This window comes from Camarhynchus parvulus, chromosome Z (genome assembly GCF_901933205.1).
Source record: "Camarhynchus parvulus chromosome Z, STF_HiC, whole genome shotgun sequence".
NCBI classification, from domain to species: Eukaryota; Metazoa; Chordata; class Aves; order Passeriformes; family Thraupidae; genus Camarhynchus; species Camarhynchus parvulus.
Genome location: NC_044601.1, coordinates 36,241,962 through 36,258,787, shown reverse-complemented (window position 1 = coordinate 36,258,787; position 16,826 = coordinate 36,241,962). Strand labels below are relative to the sequence as shown.

The following is a 16,826-nucleotide window of genomic DNA, read 5'->3' as shown; positions in this document are numbered from 1 at the left end:
AATCAACAAAACTGGAGCTACTTGAGGAAAGGTTTTTCTGCATGGCATGGAGGTGCAGCAGCAGCTGTGTTCCAGCAGTGGCTATTGTCTGTCTGAGGCACCAGTTTGCTGAAATGCCACATCACTGCAGTGCCACAGCAACAGCTGACAACTGTACTTTCACTCTAAATGTACAAGATTAAGCATTGCATCACATAAGGAGGCAAAATCCATGACAGTGAGCTAACAGCGGGTAATAGGAACAGAAAAATGACATCATGCAAGAATACAAGCCATATACTGCTTGGAAGAAAATGGTACTTTCTTCTAGTCTGTTTGACCTTCCCCCCCAACCTTCCCCACCCCCCAGCCTCCCTTGAAAAGACATGCACAAGGACAAGCAAACTTACTTTAGTGGAATTTTTATTGGGAGCTGTGATTGGGCAATCGGGATCAGCAGGATTCAGGCAGGGTCGATCCATATAACCATGACCAACCTCCGCTTTATTCAGCATTTCTTCCCAGCTCTCCACTTGGTAGTTTATTTTCTTTAACTCTTCCAAGAATTCTAAAGGGTCAAAGTTGATCCACTGCAAAGGAGGCTTTCCTCTGCAAGAGCAACCAGGAGAGAAAGACACATAGTAAAAAGACAAAAGAAGTTCTGAAATAAACATACTTTAAAATTCATGTTTGAACAAATAACTGAGTTATTTTCCGCTACAAGTTAAAACCTTTTCTGGTAAAGCTGTTTCATAAAATGTAAGGCATGCTTTAATTAGATTTGTTTGTGTACTTTTCTTGAAGTCCAGTTGTAATTTGAACAAAAAAAATACTTGGTTCTTACAAAGCTATCTTGTAAAATTGGTTAAAAATACTTTCACTTACAAACAAAGCAAAACAAATTATCAAGAACCTAAATAACAAAAAAGCAGCCAACTGCTGCTTCAAAGAATTAGGGGGGAAGGGGAAGGGACAGAAGAGAGGGGGCTGAGGAAAGAAAGCCTTTCTCATAGTATCAGATTACTTCTTGCTAGTCTAATAATCATCTTGCAAATGTAATCAATCAATATAACTGATCTTTGTTTATCTGTAACAATACTGTGCTCCTTGAAATGCCCTGGCAGCTTGACTATCAACCATCAAGCCTTCCTGCTACCATGGCTGTCACCACTATCACTGTCATGTCTCCCACCCCCCACTTCTGAATTTGTGATGTTGACAGACCAGAAAGGCTTTTGACTGCCTTATTCTGTGGTTCAAACCACACTGTATCTGCTTAACCAGGCTTAAGTCATTATTCTGAATCTCCCAACCAGAAAACACAAACCCCCTTATTTCCCCCTCTAAAACTGTACACTAAAGGTTAGGAGATGGCCATTGCAAATTGCTTTTGCAGAGACACACAAACCAGGACAGAAACAATTACTCAAATGCTAACTCTTGCATAATTAACAGAAAATGCCTGCACAGATTAACAATTAACTCTTTAAAGAACTCAGGGCATCTAATATCACACTCGTAAACTGTGAGAAACCATCTACAAAAGATACTATATGGTTTCTTTAATGGTCTCTGAAGCAAAGGATTTGTTCTTTATTCCTCAGAAAGACTTGGAAATTAACCCAAGACATTTCCTTAGGTCTAAAATTCCCAGCCAACCAATGTTTTTGTATTTTATAGGGGGGAAAAAATCCACCAGAAACAACTTTGTTCCAGGGATAAAAAAAACGGTAAAGCATAAAATTCTTAAAACTCCAACTCAGAATTTACATTTTAATTTGCATGCTAGCAACACAGGAAAAATAAAAGAGGATTTAAATTGAGGTTTACAAATGATCTCACAGAAACAGGTAAACATTGTGTTAAATGAAAAAAAAAATCCATGCATATATGCGTATTTTTTATGCAGATACACTACACTTCATATTTTATTTTTCCTGTTAAATCATAATCTGAATAAACAACGGAAATGAAACTGAAGCACTGTACACAGTTATACAATTTAAAACATTCAGACCAGAAAGTTACAAAAAACACATGCTTACAATAGATAGGCAGTTCCTGACTGTAGCTTTGCTCCCTCCCAGAAGCAGTCCAAAGGAGTGATAATTAAGCAAGGATAAAGATATTCTATGATCTGTCAAAATCAGAAAGAGGAAAAACACAGTCACACAAGAATATAATCAATACAGCACAAGCTGAATCATGAAAACACACAAACCTTGTAATTAAATACCTGCTACACATACCTGGTCCATGTAACCTGCTTCGGTGATGAGTTCTCCTGATTTGTAACACAAATGTTCCAATTTCCACTGTCTGTAAGAAATGTGAAGGACAAATATTTTCTTCTTGCACAATTACTGAGAAGCAATTTTGAAAATATAACAGACATTTAAAACTGTGACTCACATACACACACTGGCCTCAAGCAGCAAATCATTGAATAAGGCAAATGTTATTAAAAAAAGATATATTAGACCTCACAAAAAAAAAAAACCCTTTCTTTATTTCAGTTGTTTCTATATTTCCATATTCTCTGTAAAACTCATTCAAAGTAAGGAGGGAGGTGCTTTTGTACATACAAGTTAGTCAACATGTGTTCATGGGACAAAAATACATCTTGTATTTCTGTCAGTCTCATTTATATGAGACTGTGACTTAAGGTATCACTTGGTGACACCAGTAAGAGAAAAGCCATCTTCAGCTCAGAGGACTCAAATATAGTCAGCAGACCAAGACATGCAGAAGCAAATAAACCATTAAGATTCCTGCCTTCTTATTTCAGCTGTATTACAACTTCCACTACCGTGGCTTCTAATGAGTTATACAGGGCAGGAGCTGCGTAAAAGATAATTGGAGCCCTAGCAGCAGTTCATGGAAGAACCAGCTGGGTGTGCTGAAAAGATCTGCTGAAAGACAGGGAGCTTTGTGCCTCACAGGCAGGACTCCTTGGCACATCACTATGTAAGTAGTAACCCTGGCAGAGCCATTTTTCAGGGAGACATCCTAGCCCTATGCTGGTACCCTCCTGAGGTCCTGAGGTACACCATTATTATTTTTCTGCTAGACAACACACAACTGCCAACCATCAGTATGGGGCCACAGGCACTCTTTAAGGCACAGTCTGTTGTCTGTGTTATTAAATAGCTCTTATTCCACCCGCTGACATTTGTACCACATCTGCATTTGCCTTTATAGCCAAACTGCTGGAAGAACACTAGCCTCTGCCACTGTTCACAGCCATTACGTGCCTCATAATAACATTAGCAAGTGAATTCAACCTAGTATGGAAGGATTTTCAATGTTAGGAATCCTACCCATAAGGTTCTACATTTAAGATCACAGACATTATATCTTTACCTAAAGAAATGCTGCATGCTGTGGCATGCCTCACGTAACACCACTTCCCCCATCTTACTTGTTAAATGCCAATTTATCACAGCTATCATGCCACAGTGTCAAGCTATCAGAAACCAGTGACACTCAAATCAAAACACAGCCCCAAGGGAAAGGCTCAGAAGTGCTAACTATTTAAAAATACATTAAGGAAAGCACGCGTCCATTTTTCAGCTACCACATATGATCAAGAAAATTTTTGATTTTCCCCTCACCTGTTGTACATATAGACATGTACTCTGCTGGCCTGAAGTGCAGACTCAAGGTGCTGTCGGAGTGCTTCTGTTGTTAGTACATTAGCACCATCTTCCTGTGGAGTCTGGATCATGAGCTGGGGGTTGAACATGGCCTCTTCTCCAATCTTCTGCCGTGTGTAATTTAACTCCTGACTCACTCGTCCACCAACTGATGGATAAACATTAAGGACTTTGTATTAGCCAATACTTGCTTATTCTGCATTATCTTGATGAACACTCTCTAGTCAGAAAACCCTGACAGTGTGCAGGGCCTATTCTTTCTCAAACTGATCACTGTGTAACTCTAAAACTAAGAACAACTTTTAGTATCTCTGAAAAAACCTCACATTCCTCATTACAATACCATTACTGCTACTGTACTGAAACACTGATGCATAAACTGGAACCTCTGTTTTTTTATATTATTACCAATATTCCAAGTGTGAAAATTAAAGAAGAAGAAAAAAGGAAAAGCTTTACCTGGCAGACCAGAAGAAATACTATGTTACAATTTCTTATACTTGTATGTAGTCTGCTCCAAAAGCACATTTCAAGATAATGGCTTTAATTTACACTCTTCTACTAAATAATTTGGCAAAGATAGAAGGCAAATATTTCTCTTTGGTATTGAAAAAAAATGGCGAAGGGAAAGAGTAAGTGAGCAGAAGTATTTCTTTCAGCCTTAAATAAAAAAAAAAAGAAAAAATGCCAGGTTCATATAAAGAGATGCAGTTTGAGTGTAGCAGAAAGGTCTGTCTACAGTAATTTACCCCAGTGGCCCACTACCTGGCTTAATGTGCTGTGATGCAGGAGATTGCTCATGGGCAATATCTGTTTCTAAATCCACATGAGCCAAACGGTGTGCTCCATATTAAAACATGGGTGGGGAAAAAAAGAAACAAAAAAAAAAGAGGCAGAGGGAGACTGCAGAGTCGACAGGCTCTAGAGGGAGCTAGACACAATGTGCCTTGCCAGAAAACATTGCATAAGAATGGAAAACTGTCTTCCCTTTTACAAAAACCCCAGCCAGCTAGAGTTCATATACTTCATACAACCTCCCCTGTAGTCTCTCTAGCCAAGGCATGTGGGAGGCAACGTCAATTAATTCAGCCTATTAGCTGAATCAAGACCACATCCAGATGAGGAGGACAAGAATGTAAATCCAAGCTACAGATCTGGTCTAATTTGTTACATTTTTCTCAGTCCTAGCAAGCTTGACATTGGCTATCTGAATTACTGCCAAAGTTTAGCTTGCAACAGTGTGAACAGAAATTAAGCATATATATTTATTTCTTCCTAGGTCATATAACAGACTGATCCATAACCAGTTGGCAGAGTGGGAGATGAGATTCCTGAGCCTAAATAGGGACATACTTTTTCAATCACTTGGGCCCTCAACCCACCCATAACACCCCTGGGGCTAAAACGACCACCAGGCAAGAAGCTGGGCCCCTGCAAGCATAAAGCTGTCAGAATAAGACCCTCAACAATTAAACCATACAGACATTCTGGCACGAAGCGTTGCTTAATTTCTCGTTCAAGAATTCTTTGAAGAAATAAGTGTTTCCACAACACACCCAATTTTTTTTTCAGCCTGTCACATGTGGGATTACCTCCTTTATACCATGGAACACAGACTAGCTCACAGTACGCAAAACAAAACCAAGCAAATCAAAGTAGAACCTTTTACCTAGAGTCCCTTTAGAACTTTTTAACATCACTCTTACTACAATGACAGGACATACTATAATTGAGACTGCATTTGCATGGCAACAAAATGTTATTGCTAATTCTTATCAAGATTTAAACTCTAAAAATACTTTCATTCATCAGCCCAGATTTATGCTCGCTGCTGTCTTTCCAAAGTATTCCACCAATCAGTAGTCCTTGATACTTGGATTTTTAATGCATCTTACAGGAATATGGGAAATAAGGGACCAGAGTTATCCTAATCTGTACGTCTTGTAACCAGACCTTTCTTTCACAACCCTTTACACTGCAAGTGCTTCAAAGACAGTGACTCTCCCTCTTTTGTCCCTCAATGCCAGTCAAGACAATAAAGCCAATCTTAAGAGGACTGGGGAGTCTACCATAAACTTCTACTCCTGGTACTATATTCTCTCCCATTCCACCCACACTTTCCTTTTGAATTTAACCAGAACTTGAACCAACAAATCATACTTCATGCAAGACAAAGGGCATCATTCCCACCTCTGCTGAAAGTGACCAACTGTTTACTATCAACAGAGATGATCGCTTCCTAATCAAGGTCTTGTCAAACCACGTTAACTTCACTGAACAAGGCAGATCTAGCTAATCAAAATTGCATCATGCAAGTCAGTCATCAGAACAGAAGCTGGTTTTTCCCTTTCTAACATTTCAACCAGGAGTAGCAAAACCACCCAAGAAGCTGGGCACGGATTCCAGAACCCATCGGCAGATCTGCTTGAAATTCTTAAGGCATTACACCATTTAACTATTCCTTTGATGGGTCCATTATCTACACTTCCTCAGCCAAACATAGTAAAAGTAGCTCCAAATATTGCAAATATTTTATACAATGTAGCAGTCAGGTACAAAAAAATTCACAAGCGTACATTGACAGAATTTTCAGCTGCAAGACCAGGTTCTGTTAAAACATATGGACAGACCAGAAGCAAGTGAACACATCAGTGGTCTTTCAACATATTAGGAGTAAAAGAGAGCAAAAGGGAAGGAAAAAACAAAAAAAAAAATTGAAGTTTTTACCAGTTATGCTTCAATTTATTTCAATTAAAAGTTTGCAAAGATTACTGGAGCCTGCTATACCCACATATCTTCAACCCACACAATCAGCACAATTAGCTGAACAGGCATTAAAATCAAGTCTCTTGTTGCTTTTTTTTCCCCCCTGATTACCCACAAGCAAAAACTTAAGAGAGAAATGATTAAAAATGTCATGGAAATGTACTAAAGCCACTGTGCTGGATATATATATTACGTGCAAGACTCACACATTCTGCAGGAATTCATTCCTTACACTTTAAAAAAAAAAAGGCATTATAGTCATGATAGTATTTCCACACCATAGGACAAACAATATAATGGAAAATATGATCAATGAAAAAAATGCCGGTGTTTTATGGTTTTCCTTTACAGATTCTCTTTTCTTCTGCTTGGTAATAGCAACATTTTACACTCAAAATGCTACTAACAGAAATTTTATGTATAGCATACATACTTCCGGTTCTATTTTATATCAAAGACAGACAAAACCATCTCACTTGAATATTCTGATTAAAAAATCCACATATCACTGTACTTTTTTGATATACCAAAAGCCACTTGATGGCATTCTAGACTTTTATTACATTATTCCTTATGATTAAGTACACAGATGGCTGAGTTAGTGGTCAGAATTCCCACAATCAAAAGATTATTTGAGTAACAGGTCAATGCAGAGTCTCATGACTGGTGATAAGACAGTGCAGTGGCTTGTACACTACCCTTCCAGCAGTGTCATGGGTTTCTGCCTATGAAAAATGAGATACCATGCCATCTGTGTGATTTAGCTACAATTTTTTAAGGAAAAACAGCAAAGCACTAACACCAGTGTCCTGGCATTATTTCACATTTAACGTATCTGTTTCTAATTCTGGATGTATTTGAAGGCCATTGCTCAACATAAAACAGTGTAACTGCAGCATGTCTACTGCTGAGGGTTAGTTATTGTTAAAAAGCTGGTTTTTTTCCAGAGAAGAGGAAAGTGTCTTCCTCCTCCCCACCCTCTCCGATATCCATAGGTTTCCCTCTTAGCTCTTTGCTAGAGCACTCCAGATATGCCTTGGGCAAGTCAGCATCCTACACCATGAAACAAACTGCTGCTCCTCCTGAGCCTCCCCACCAACTGGAACAGAAGCTGGTCAAGGTAATTTGCACTAAGACTGGTGCATAACACCGATACACCCTTCAATGACGTAAGAATAAGACTGTGATTGTTTTCATTGGCACAATTTTTGATACATTTCCTTCCACTGACTTAGTACACATTTTGAAGTTCCTGTGTCATTCAGCTCATGTGCTCATTCCACTGAGAATGTCAGTCTAATCTACACCTTTCTCACAACCAAAGTGAAAATTTACATGGCATTATATTAACATGTTTACAAGAAGTCTGGAATCTATCACTGCAGTCCCTTCCATACCAACTAGCCTGAGGAGTAAATTTGACTCTGTCACACTTCCAGACCAATGCTAGATCAAGCCATCAGGGATAGCCAGAAGTCACTGCTTATTAATTTACTGTCCAGTGGCTCTGAAGGCATTAAATACTTATTTTTCAGAGTGTCTTACAACGTTTCATTTCAGGTTACTGGAATTGCATCACATAGCCCAAGGTTTCTTTATTTTTCTTGGACATGAACAGTACCTCTATTAACCACCCAATAGTTACCTTGTGCACTACCACATGCAACCAGTAGCTTAGTAGACAGCAAGCTCTCTCTAAAAAAGAACATTCCTAAGAGACAAACATTTGGAATAAAAATGTTTGCCTACCAATGTGGAGGACAGACTTTGAGAAACCAAAGCCACGTTTCCCACAAATATATACTGGTTTTGGAGCCTAAATTCTCAGACAAATTTTATGCACACAAAGAATTTTCTGGAGAACCTTCCTTCTGAAGAGTATGGGCCTCAAGGTGTTTCCATTTGACCACCTGAGGAGCAGACACAGTTCTGCTTTGTTTGAGCAACACCACCTTTCTAATTTTTTTCGGGACTATAAATGTGTAGCATTAGAGTAATTCAGTAACCATGTGCCAGTGAAAACTCAAAGCAACAGAATCATGCCTCTAATAGTCATGGACATCTCACACAAACAATGTTTTTGCTTTATGTCTTTGAAAGATGCTAACATTTTTCATAAATCAGACATATGCATAAGTATCCCTTGCAGCGCTTATTTTATGGCAATAGCCAAGGCAGGGAACCTTTGCAATACCTGTAATCACTACAGCAGGAGGTATAGGAAATAAAACTCCCTTACAACCCAGTGATCACATACAAAGACTGAATAATATTCCAACGTGGGTCTCAGCCTTCACCAACCAACCCAAAAAGCAGCAGTGTACAGAGAAAGATGCTAGACTTACAAGGAGAACAGACATCCTGCCTCCACCCTGCCTTCTCACCCTTCAGCACCCTCTCTCTGCCAGGATGAGAACCAGAAAGGGACTTCATACCTCTCTCCCTGACACCCTGCACAGCCCATCTCCCTCAGCCTTGACTGCCATTATGGGCTTTCTTCTACTCCACTTCCTCATGGAATGCTGTTCCCATGTGCATCTCTGTAACACGTGTGTATACAGGTGTTACTAAAACGCCAAGCAATGAAGCTAGTTTCAGTCCATCACAATGGTACCCAGATGAGGCCAGTGAGACACAGTTCTGCTTCTTCATCCTAAGTGGGTACCACGATCACAAGCAATAACACATGCCACAGGGCAGAAAGCTGTAACTAATGGCACCAGTGACAATCTCTGTTTTTACTGATAAAGAACACAGACCTCATGAGAAAAAAAACAGAGCAGCCAAATACTATTCACAAAGGGTTGAAACCTCCTATAAAGAAATTGATATAAAGAGTTGAAGTTCTACAGCAGATATGAAGACTATCCTGTCTCTTACTGGACACAGAAAAATAATGGCCTTTTGATTGAAAGCTTCCTGTTGCTCTCTAGAGAGCTCTGTCTTCATGTTCTCTCATATGTTTGAGCTTGTCTGGTGCTGCTCTTTGTCAGCAACAGAATATAGTTTTTCTGCACACAGACAGTTTAAGTCAGCCTCCTGACAGAAGAGCAGGGAAGACAGCACCTTCCTCAGAATTATCATTCTTTAGGCCTGACAGGCAAAACCATTTACTGGGAGAAAGTTCAAAACACCTTCTGGAAGTCCAAGTTTAGTTGGTAGCAGAAATGGGATTGGATTGGAATGTCTACTTCTTTAAACTTTTAAAACATCTTCTGCTTGTAGAGCCACAATTGCTATTGGTTTACATGGTTGGTCTCTGAATGTATTAACTACAGTGAGATACTGATACATCTAACGATGTATCTAATGATGCTAAGGATGACTGTCATAAATTCATCAGGATTACATTATAAAAACGTAATGCAAAAATAAAGAATTCACAGAAAGTGAATGAAACTGAGCTACCAAAAAACATCTGTTGAGAAATGGTGAGCTTACAAGAGCTAGGACACAGTGGTTAACAATCAGAGTCTTAAAGAGATTACATGGTCATTCAGTGGGCTGTGGAGCAGCTTAATAAAAAAAAATCATATTAATCATGTAACTAGACATGATCTCCGCAAGCACTACACTACAGGCAGTCAGAAATTGCATGCTGCGTCTGTCTAGGTTTTCTTGCACAGCATTCGCTGAATACACATTTCTTCATCTGTATAGCACACACAGAGCAGCTGTTGTGCCTACCCAGGTTAAAACAGTCTGCACCCTACCATCTCCCTTCCCAACAAACAGGTAGACCCTCTACTCTTACCCCTCTCCCCAGTTGTGCTGTCCAACAAAAGGACACCATCTAGAACATCATCACATCCCAATAAGAAGATATAATCAGTATCAATATCTCTTTAGTGCCAAAGACTTTAGGAGAATGTAAAAGCAATATGACAGTATCAACCATTTCTACCACACTGTGAATAAAATAACACCAGGCTCTTCATTTTTACTTAAAAAAAGTGGGGGGCAGAGGGGGGGCAGGAAAAGGCAGAGATAAAAACCTACAAATGTAAAAAAAAACTAACAAAGAAACACAAAGAACAACAAAGCACTTCAAAAGTCTGCTTTTTATCTCTCAAGCCATCATATGATATGAGTAAAGTTACTCCTTACACATGCTGGGGATGGCTCCAGTGTTGCTGTTACAAATTTCGTTAATGCTGACGCGATTATGAATAGCAAAAATAAAAACACACATCAAAGTTGCCTTTTCATTCTGTCACAGTATGATAAAGTTTAGAGCTGTGACAAGGACACAAAGCTGTCTGCATACTCAGGAAGACAGCCCAACAACAGCTGCTGCTGCTTGTAGTGAGAAACCTTCCCTGCAATTTTAGGAACTGAAACCTTTTCTTTCTAAAAATCAGCTAAAATCCAATTTTACATATACACATCTGTATTGCCTATAGGCAGAAAAATAATCGTTTTAATTGGGTAAAACAGATAGATTGCTAAAGAAAAAGAGATATTTTGATTTCTTGCTTGGTGTCCATCTAGGTTGAGAGAGTGGAAAAGTGCAGGGGAAAAAAAGCACACCAAAATGAACAAACAGTACAAACTTAAGAAAAAAAAGCAAAACCAATATGCAATGAAACATACAATAATATACAATACTGGTACATCACAATTCAAACTTTTCAATTAAACGTAAAATGCAGTGGCTGCTTACTGAGCTGCGACACATGTCCTTGGTAACAGGATATGAGCTGTTCACCTCTGGGTCACCGTTCCTAATCCAGCCAGGAACAATAGTGACCTCAAGTTGTTTACCATCTGACAGCTGTTTGCTAACTTATGTGAAATGAGTTGGTGGTCTCAGTCCATTTCCTATGGGGCAGGTGTCCACATTATACAACAGCACTGTCACAACAGGCATCCTTGTTGACCAATCCAGCAAAGAAACTGAGGAATGAATGGGCATGGAGCGCAAACTACACTTCCTTCCAAAGACATGGTCCCTTCACGTCACAACTAAACCATAGCTTTCAGTGGAGAAGCCCAACAACTGAATTTTATGGCTCAAGTAGCAAAGGAATAGTAGCAAAAGTGTCACAGACTATGCTTTTTCCTAGATATCAAGGAGACTGCCTTCAGCAGCTAATATAGATTATTGCAATTCTCCCAACAGTTTATGGTCACATGATGGTATATACCCTAAGAGGAGCAAGCTGAATTCTTACTCTTCAGTAATTTAAGGTAACAGCCAAGCATGCTTCATAACAAGCAAAAATCCTCAATTGTACACAAAAGTGGCAAAGTTTAGAGGAGTTCTGCTGAGAAGGGTATGTAAAGGGCTTCAAGGTCTAAAGCTAAGGATTTCAAAACAGCTGAATATAATTTCTTTAAGTTACTTTAGGTTGAATAAGAGCTTCTGCTGGGTAATGTGTTACAAACAATTTGCAGTGTTATTCCACAGCAGTCAGCTTTCCTCTAGGCCAAACTTTTCATTTAACCTCTCAGTGCCCTTTCCTCAAATATGTAATTGTTTTCCTGTGTGGTTAAAAACAGCATTTTTAGGTCTTTTCATCTATACTCCTGGGATAGCACAAATTTCATCTGTACACGGAGTAGCACAAAATTTGAATGCAATCTTTTTTAAAGGAACAGCAAACAGCAATGCAAACAGATGCAAACAGCATCCAGAATTTTTTAGAGGATATCACTTCCTAAACAGCACTTTTAGGAGATGTCAAAATTAACATAGAAAAATGAAAGGAATGAACATGTTACGACACAGGGTACAGCTCCTTTCAAGTATTCCCTACCAGCTGCTTGCTGTACCATCTGTTGTTGCCTAAGCAGCTTCCTTCTGAATGGCTTTGCACTGAAGCAGAACTGCTCTCACTGTTGGACACAATCAGGTCAGGTCAGCGCTCCCCCCAGCACCGAACCTGCTGCCTGTCACAGCTTCCCCCACCTCGATATTTCTTACTGGCCACCAGCTCCCGAGGCCGTGCTGCATCTGTCAGGAAGCCCATTTTTCATCGCTCGCTCGCCATTGACACCGAGCGGGACAGAGCGCGTCCCACTTTGTGCGGGATGCACTCCGAGATTCCCGTCAGACACTCCGAGCGGGCGACCATATGGCCAGGTTTATGCTGAAGCAGGAAAGGTCGGGAAAAAAAGCCAAACAAATGGCCAAGCACACCCCTCAGCATGGCTTTTATTTTGTTCTTTGGGCCACTGCGATCGTGCTGGTGGCTTTTCACTACGGAGCCTGGCTCGGAGGTCCGCGCTCCCTCTGGACCTCGAGCGGCGGCTCCAAGGTCGGGGCGGGAGGAGGCCGAGCGGGGCCGGCAGTCCCGCGGGGCCACACGGCGGGGTCCCACCTGGAGCCCTGCCAGCAGCCGGCCCCGCCTCCAGTCCCAGCCCTGCCCCGAGGGCACCCTCCGGCCCCGCGGCGCTGGTGCATTCCCAACGCCGCTCCTTCCCGCGGCATCTGCGCAGGGAAACACACATCGCTGGGAGCCACTTTCACGATTTTGTTGCGAGCGGGATTAGCTGGATTAGGGGCCGATTCATAAGGACCCCCTGCGGCTGTGAGGAAGTTTCATCACAAGGTCAGTGTGGTGTGAACTATATTCTGTCAACACCACCACTCCTTATAGCCGGCTACAAAAAATACAAAAGGGGGGGTTGGGTTGGGGAGGGGGTGAAGGAGGAAATTGCAAGTGAAATATATGAATGAACAGTTTACAGCAACAAAAAGATTTACCGATTTCCCCCTCAAATGCTCAAAAAGATGTGTACCCTTCAACGCTGCGTTCCTTTAAAACAAGAAACCTGTACTAGTCATTTTTAATTTATAAAGAATTTAGTGGTTTAGGAGGTGGGAGGAACCTGGGGAATAAGTGTAGCAACCCACACACAAAAACCACAGAGGAACTTCTGGCACTTAGTTTAAAACCAGTCATGCAGCTCCAAGATTGTTGCACTGTTGAGATTTTATGACATTTAATGCTGTCACCTTCAAGACTATTTAATTCCTACCCCCCTAAGTGCAGTAAGTAACAGAGACATTAAAAAAAAGAGGGTTGGATTGAAGAAAGGACAAGGTGAATTAAAGGGTTTTTTTGTTTGTTTTTGCTCTTTAAAGCATAATTACCCACCTTGCACTTCCCCCATCTCCCCCCCAGCAAGATTCCCCTCATCCCATGGTAATGACATCACTCAAAGACTGCAACACTTTTATAGCTAGCATGATGCAAAATAAAATCTATAATGAAAGAGCAGGACTTTTGTTTTGCATGTGTAGTTTTGGGGGAGTTTCGGGGGGTGCGTGGTGTAAGAGAAGTCCCTCTTGCACAGAACCAGGCTGTTCAATCAAAGCCTTATCTGTTATATTTCTGTCTTTCTCTTCTGTTTAGCGCATTCACCGACAAGAGAAAAGGGGCTAAAGCAATGGAGGCTTTGACCTGCAGCTGTAACACAATACTTTCGCACAGCCCTGTCGACCCCTGACATAAATTTTACACCGCAGCTGGCATTTACACACTTAACATTACCATATGTATAGCCTACTCTGTGCTAATTATGCTAATCACCTGTCTAACTCTCTGCTGCGAAAAATGGTTGTATTTAGCAGTCCACTGCCTACCAATACAGCTTACTGTGTGGCTGAAATGTACATTCAGACGGCCCTGAATGGCAAGATTTTTCCACGTTGCTGGCTTCATTCAGACCACAGAAAAATTTATTCAAGTCAACTGGTTTCGGTCCGCAACAAAAAAGTTACGAGAAAAAAGTGAGTGTGTTCCTGCCCTAACATTCTAAGTCTGCTTGCAAGCAAAATGATAAATCAATTGGTGTGGGAAACAAAAAGGGAGAAAGATTTCTTTTGCAAGCCATGTGAAACTGTAGCCTATTAAAAAAAAAAAAAAGACAGAAAAAAGAAGAAAAAGGTCATCCTATTTCCCCAAATCTCTAGAAAGAACAGTTTAATAGATATTTACACCTGCTCACAATTCTCTCAAGTTGCTACCTTTTATCTACAGTTGGAAGTCATACTAAACATGTTTCGGATTTTGTATCTTGATCTTAGTAATTTCCACTAGAATATTATATTTTCTTTTATCTGCTGCTTAAACAGCATCAGCTTCTAAACAGCTAGGGCTTTGCTTCTCTTCTGACTATGGGAACCCTTTGAAAAGTTAGTGAAGACTGTCGTAAATGAAATCAGAATGAGGCCCATGTTGAGAGGCAAATAAGAAAAATGCCCAGGAGATACTCACCAAAAGAACCGGTACAATAAAGTATCTTCTTTAAGTACTTTTTTTACCATTATAGAAAAGGTAACTTAAAAAAAAAAATTAAAGTTGTAATGAAAAAGGGGTTTTTTTTTAATGCTTAGTGTCAGCAGGAAGGGACATGTTTAATTGAGTTCCTAAAGCTCATCATTCTACTGAGTATCACACTGAGGAGACTACACCAAGATCTGCATTGGGATTACATTCCTGAAGTTATTTAAATATGGTTTATCACCCAAGTAAGTTCCTATAACCCCCCTCTCCTCTGCACACACCCAAGGAAGCTATGGTAGTTCACAGATTTCTCAGATAACCAAAATGTAAATCTGATTATGACATCACCCTTGGCAATTTCCTTTCAGGTTAGATTTGTGGAATCTTTTTTCAACTAGTTTTAAATGTTATGAACCAGCATGTTCATACACAAAATAGAAAAATGCGCAAATAAACCTTCTATATCCACTACCGCATCTGAATAAGATAAGTACACTGGAAGGTAAGCTATTGTTAATATACAGCCAAGGGATTTAATTAAAAACAAGAACAGCTCAGCAATGTTTATGCTCAGAAGATCCAGTAACACACCCAGTCACAGCATGAGGCCAAGAAGATCCCTATGTCTGTGCCTTCCCAACTTCCCATCCTTTGTCCACTCTGCTTCCACATGCAAGAGATTGCTGCTCACAATAAGGTAAAGTAATACGTTTTGCTTGTCAGTAATGGCCTTTATTTTAATATTTTACTTATTACATTGCCTGCTTGACTACACTATAGACCCTCAGCCAGGACACATCTTGCTTTCTAGCATCTCAGTTTCAGTCCAAAGCACTAATTTATCTGTGTTCTTTCAGCTCCAAAACACTGGTTGTGCAGCCAAAACCAGAAATAACACTACAACTACTGTTTATTTCAGAGCATGCGGATTTTCCCTTTTCTGCCTTTTTTTTCCTTTTGACTAGGAGATGGACCACCCTGCTCTCATGGCACAGAACACTATTTACATTGCAATACTTGACTGTGTAATACATCTGGCATTTTTGGGCAGGATTCCTGAGCTAGGGGCCAGAAGCCCTTAAGCAATGATTTAACAGGGGAAAAAAATCATACAACTTGACTCAACAGTGCTCATTTCTAGTCTGCTGCACTTAACTTTTGATTACTGACTGAAAGGCAGAAATGCATCATACTGGTAAACAAAAGAAGACTTTCTTATAATTTATTTCACTGTTAATAAAAGAAGACTGTATTACAGTCTAATGACTGAGCTTCAGGTAATATGGGTGTACAACACTGCCTACCTACATGTGAGCACATGTGCAAAATACAAATGTTTCAAATTCACAGTGATTACTTGTATATTTGAAGCTGGAATTAAGTTCAGTACAATTCTCTAAAGAAGCAGCACCTTTGCAGAAAGAATCAGGTTATGGTTTTCTTCATTCCCTTACCTCTTGTATATTTTGCTCAAGCACTGAAATAACTAAGTTTCCCAAAACCAAGCAGAAGTTAAAGCCAAGACACTCATTCTAAAAACCAAAATTAAAATTCTCCATACATCAAAACATGTATATGGTCAGCAGTTTCCATAAAGAACTTTTTACCTCATGAAACTACTACTGCTGCCAAAATCAGTCTGTTTATAGTAACTGAGGTGATAGTAAATGAAAATAACAGAGAACTAGTAAAAAAAACAAGAACAAGTAAATTGTACTTACAGATATTAAACAAAGTTTACACAATGGAAAAGGAATAAAGAAAAATGTTTTATTTTTAAATTCTGCATTAATAACTACTCCTTTCAACTCCATTCTATTATACTGTACTGTACAATGAAAAACTACTCCAAGCCAAAAGTAACTCAATTAAGAGCAAAGGTGAACAAAATTTATTGTATATAGTATTCATCAGTCTTATTTGGCACACTCTGAGTGGATAATGAAATAGTACAGATTATGCAAAACTGGAGTAAAATATTTTCCCGTCCTCCTTAATCCATGGACACAGAAATTAAGGGGCCATTATAACATGGCACACATTCTCAGCACAGATATTACACTTTAAAGCATAGAGTTTTCTGTCATGAGGCACCATCTTGGGAATCTGCCACTCCAGCAAAGCATCAACAGAACAAGGCAGAAAATTTTATGGTTTCTTAAGTATTAATGAATGCTGTGTATATTTACTT

The 16,826-nt window shown here is 39.7% G+C and overlaps 1 protein-coding gene across 3 annotated transcripts in view; it reads right to left on the bottom strand.

The window, feature by feature from the left end:
- PTCH1 (patched 1) overlaps window positions 1-16,826 on the bottom strand; it is a 73,372-nt gene that overhangs the window by 40,124 nt on the left and 16,422 nt on the right. For all 3 annotated transcript variants that reach the window (XR_004061527.1, XM_030969541.1, XM_030969540.1), the window contains exons 3-6: window positions 3,594-3,783; window positions 2,229-2,298; window positions 2,025-2,116; window positions 390-588 (exon numbers count right to left, since the gene is read on the bottom strand). Coding sequence is in view for 2 of the 3 variants with exons in the window: in XM_030969541.1 (XP_030825401.1) it covers window positions 390-588; window positions 2,025-2,116; window positions 2,229-2,298; window positions 3,594-3,783 (551 nt within the window). In the remaining variant the exon portion in view is untranslated. The remainder of the gene's footprint in view (window positions 1-389; window positions 589-2,024; window positions 2,117-2,228; window positions 2,299-3,593; window positions 3,784-16,826) is intronic.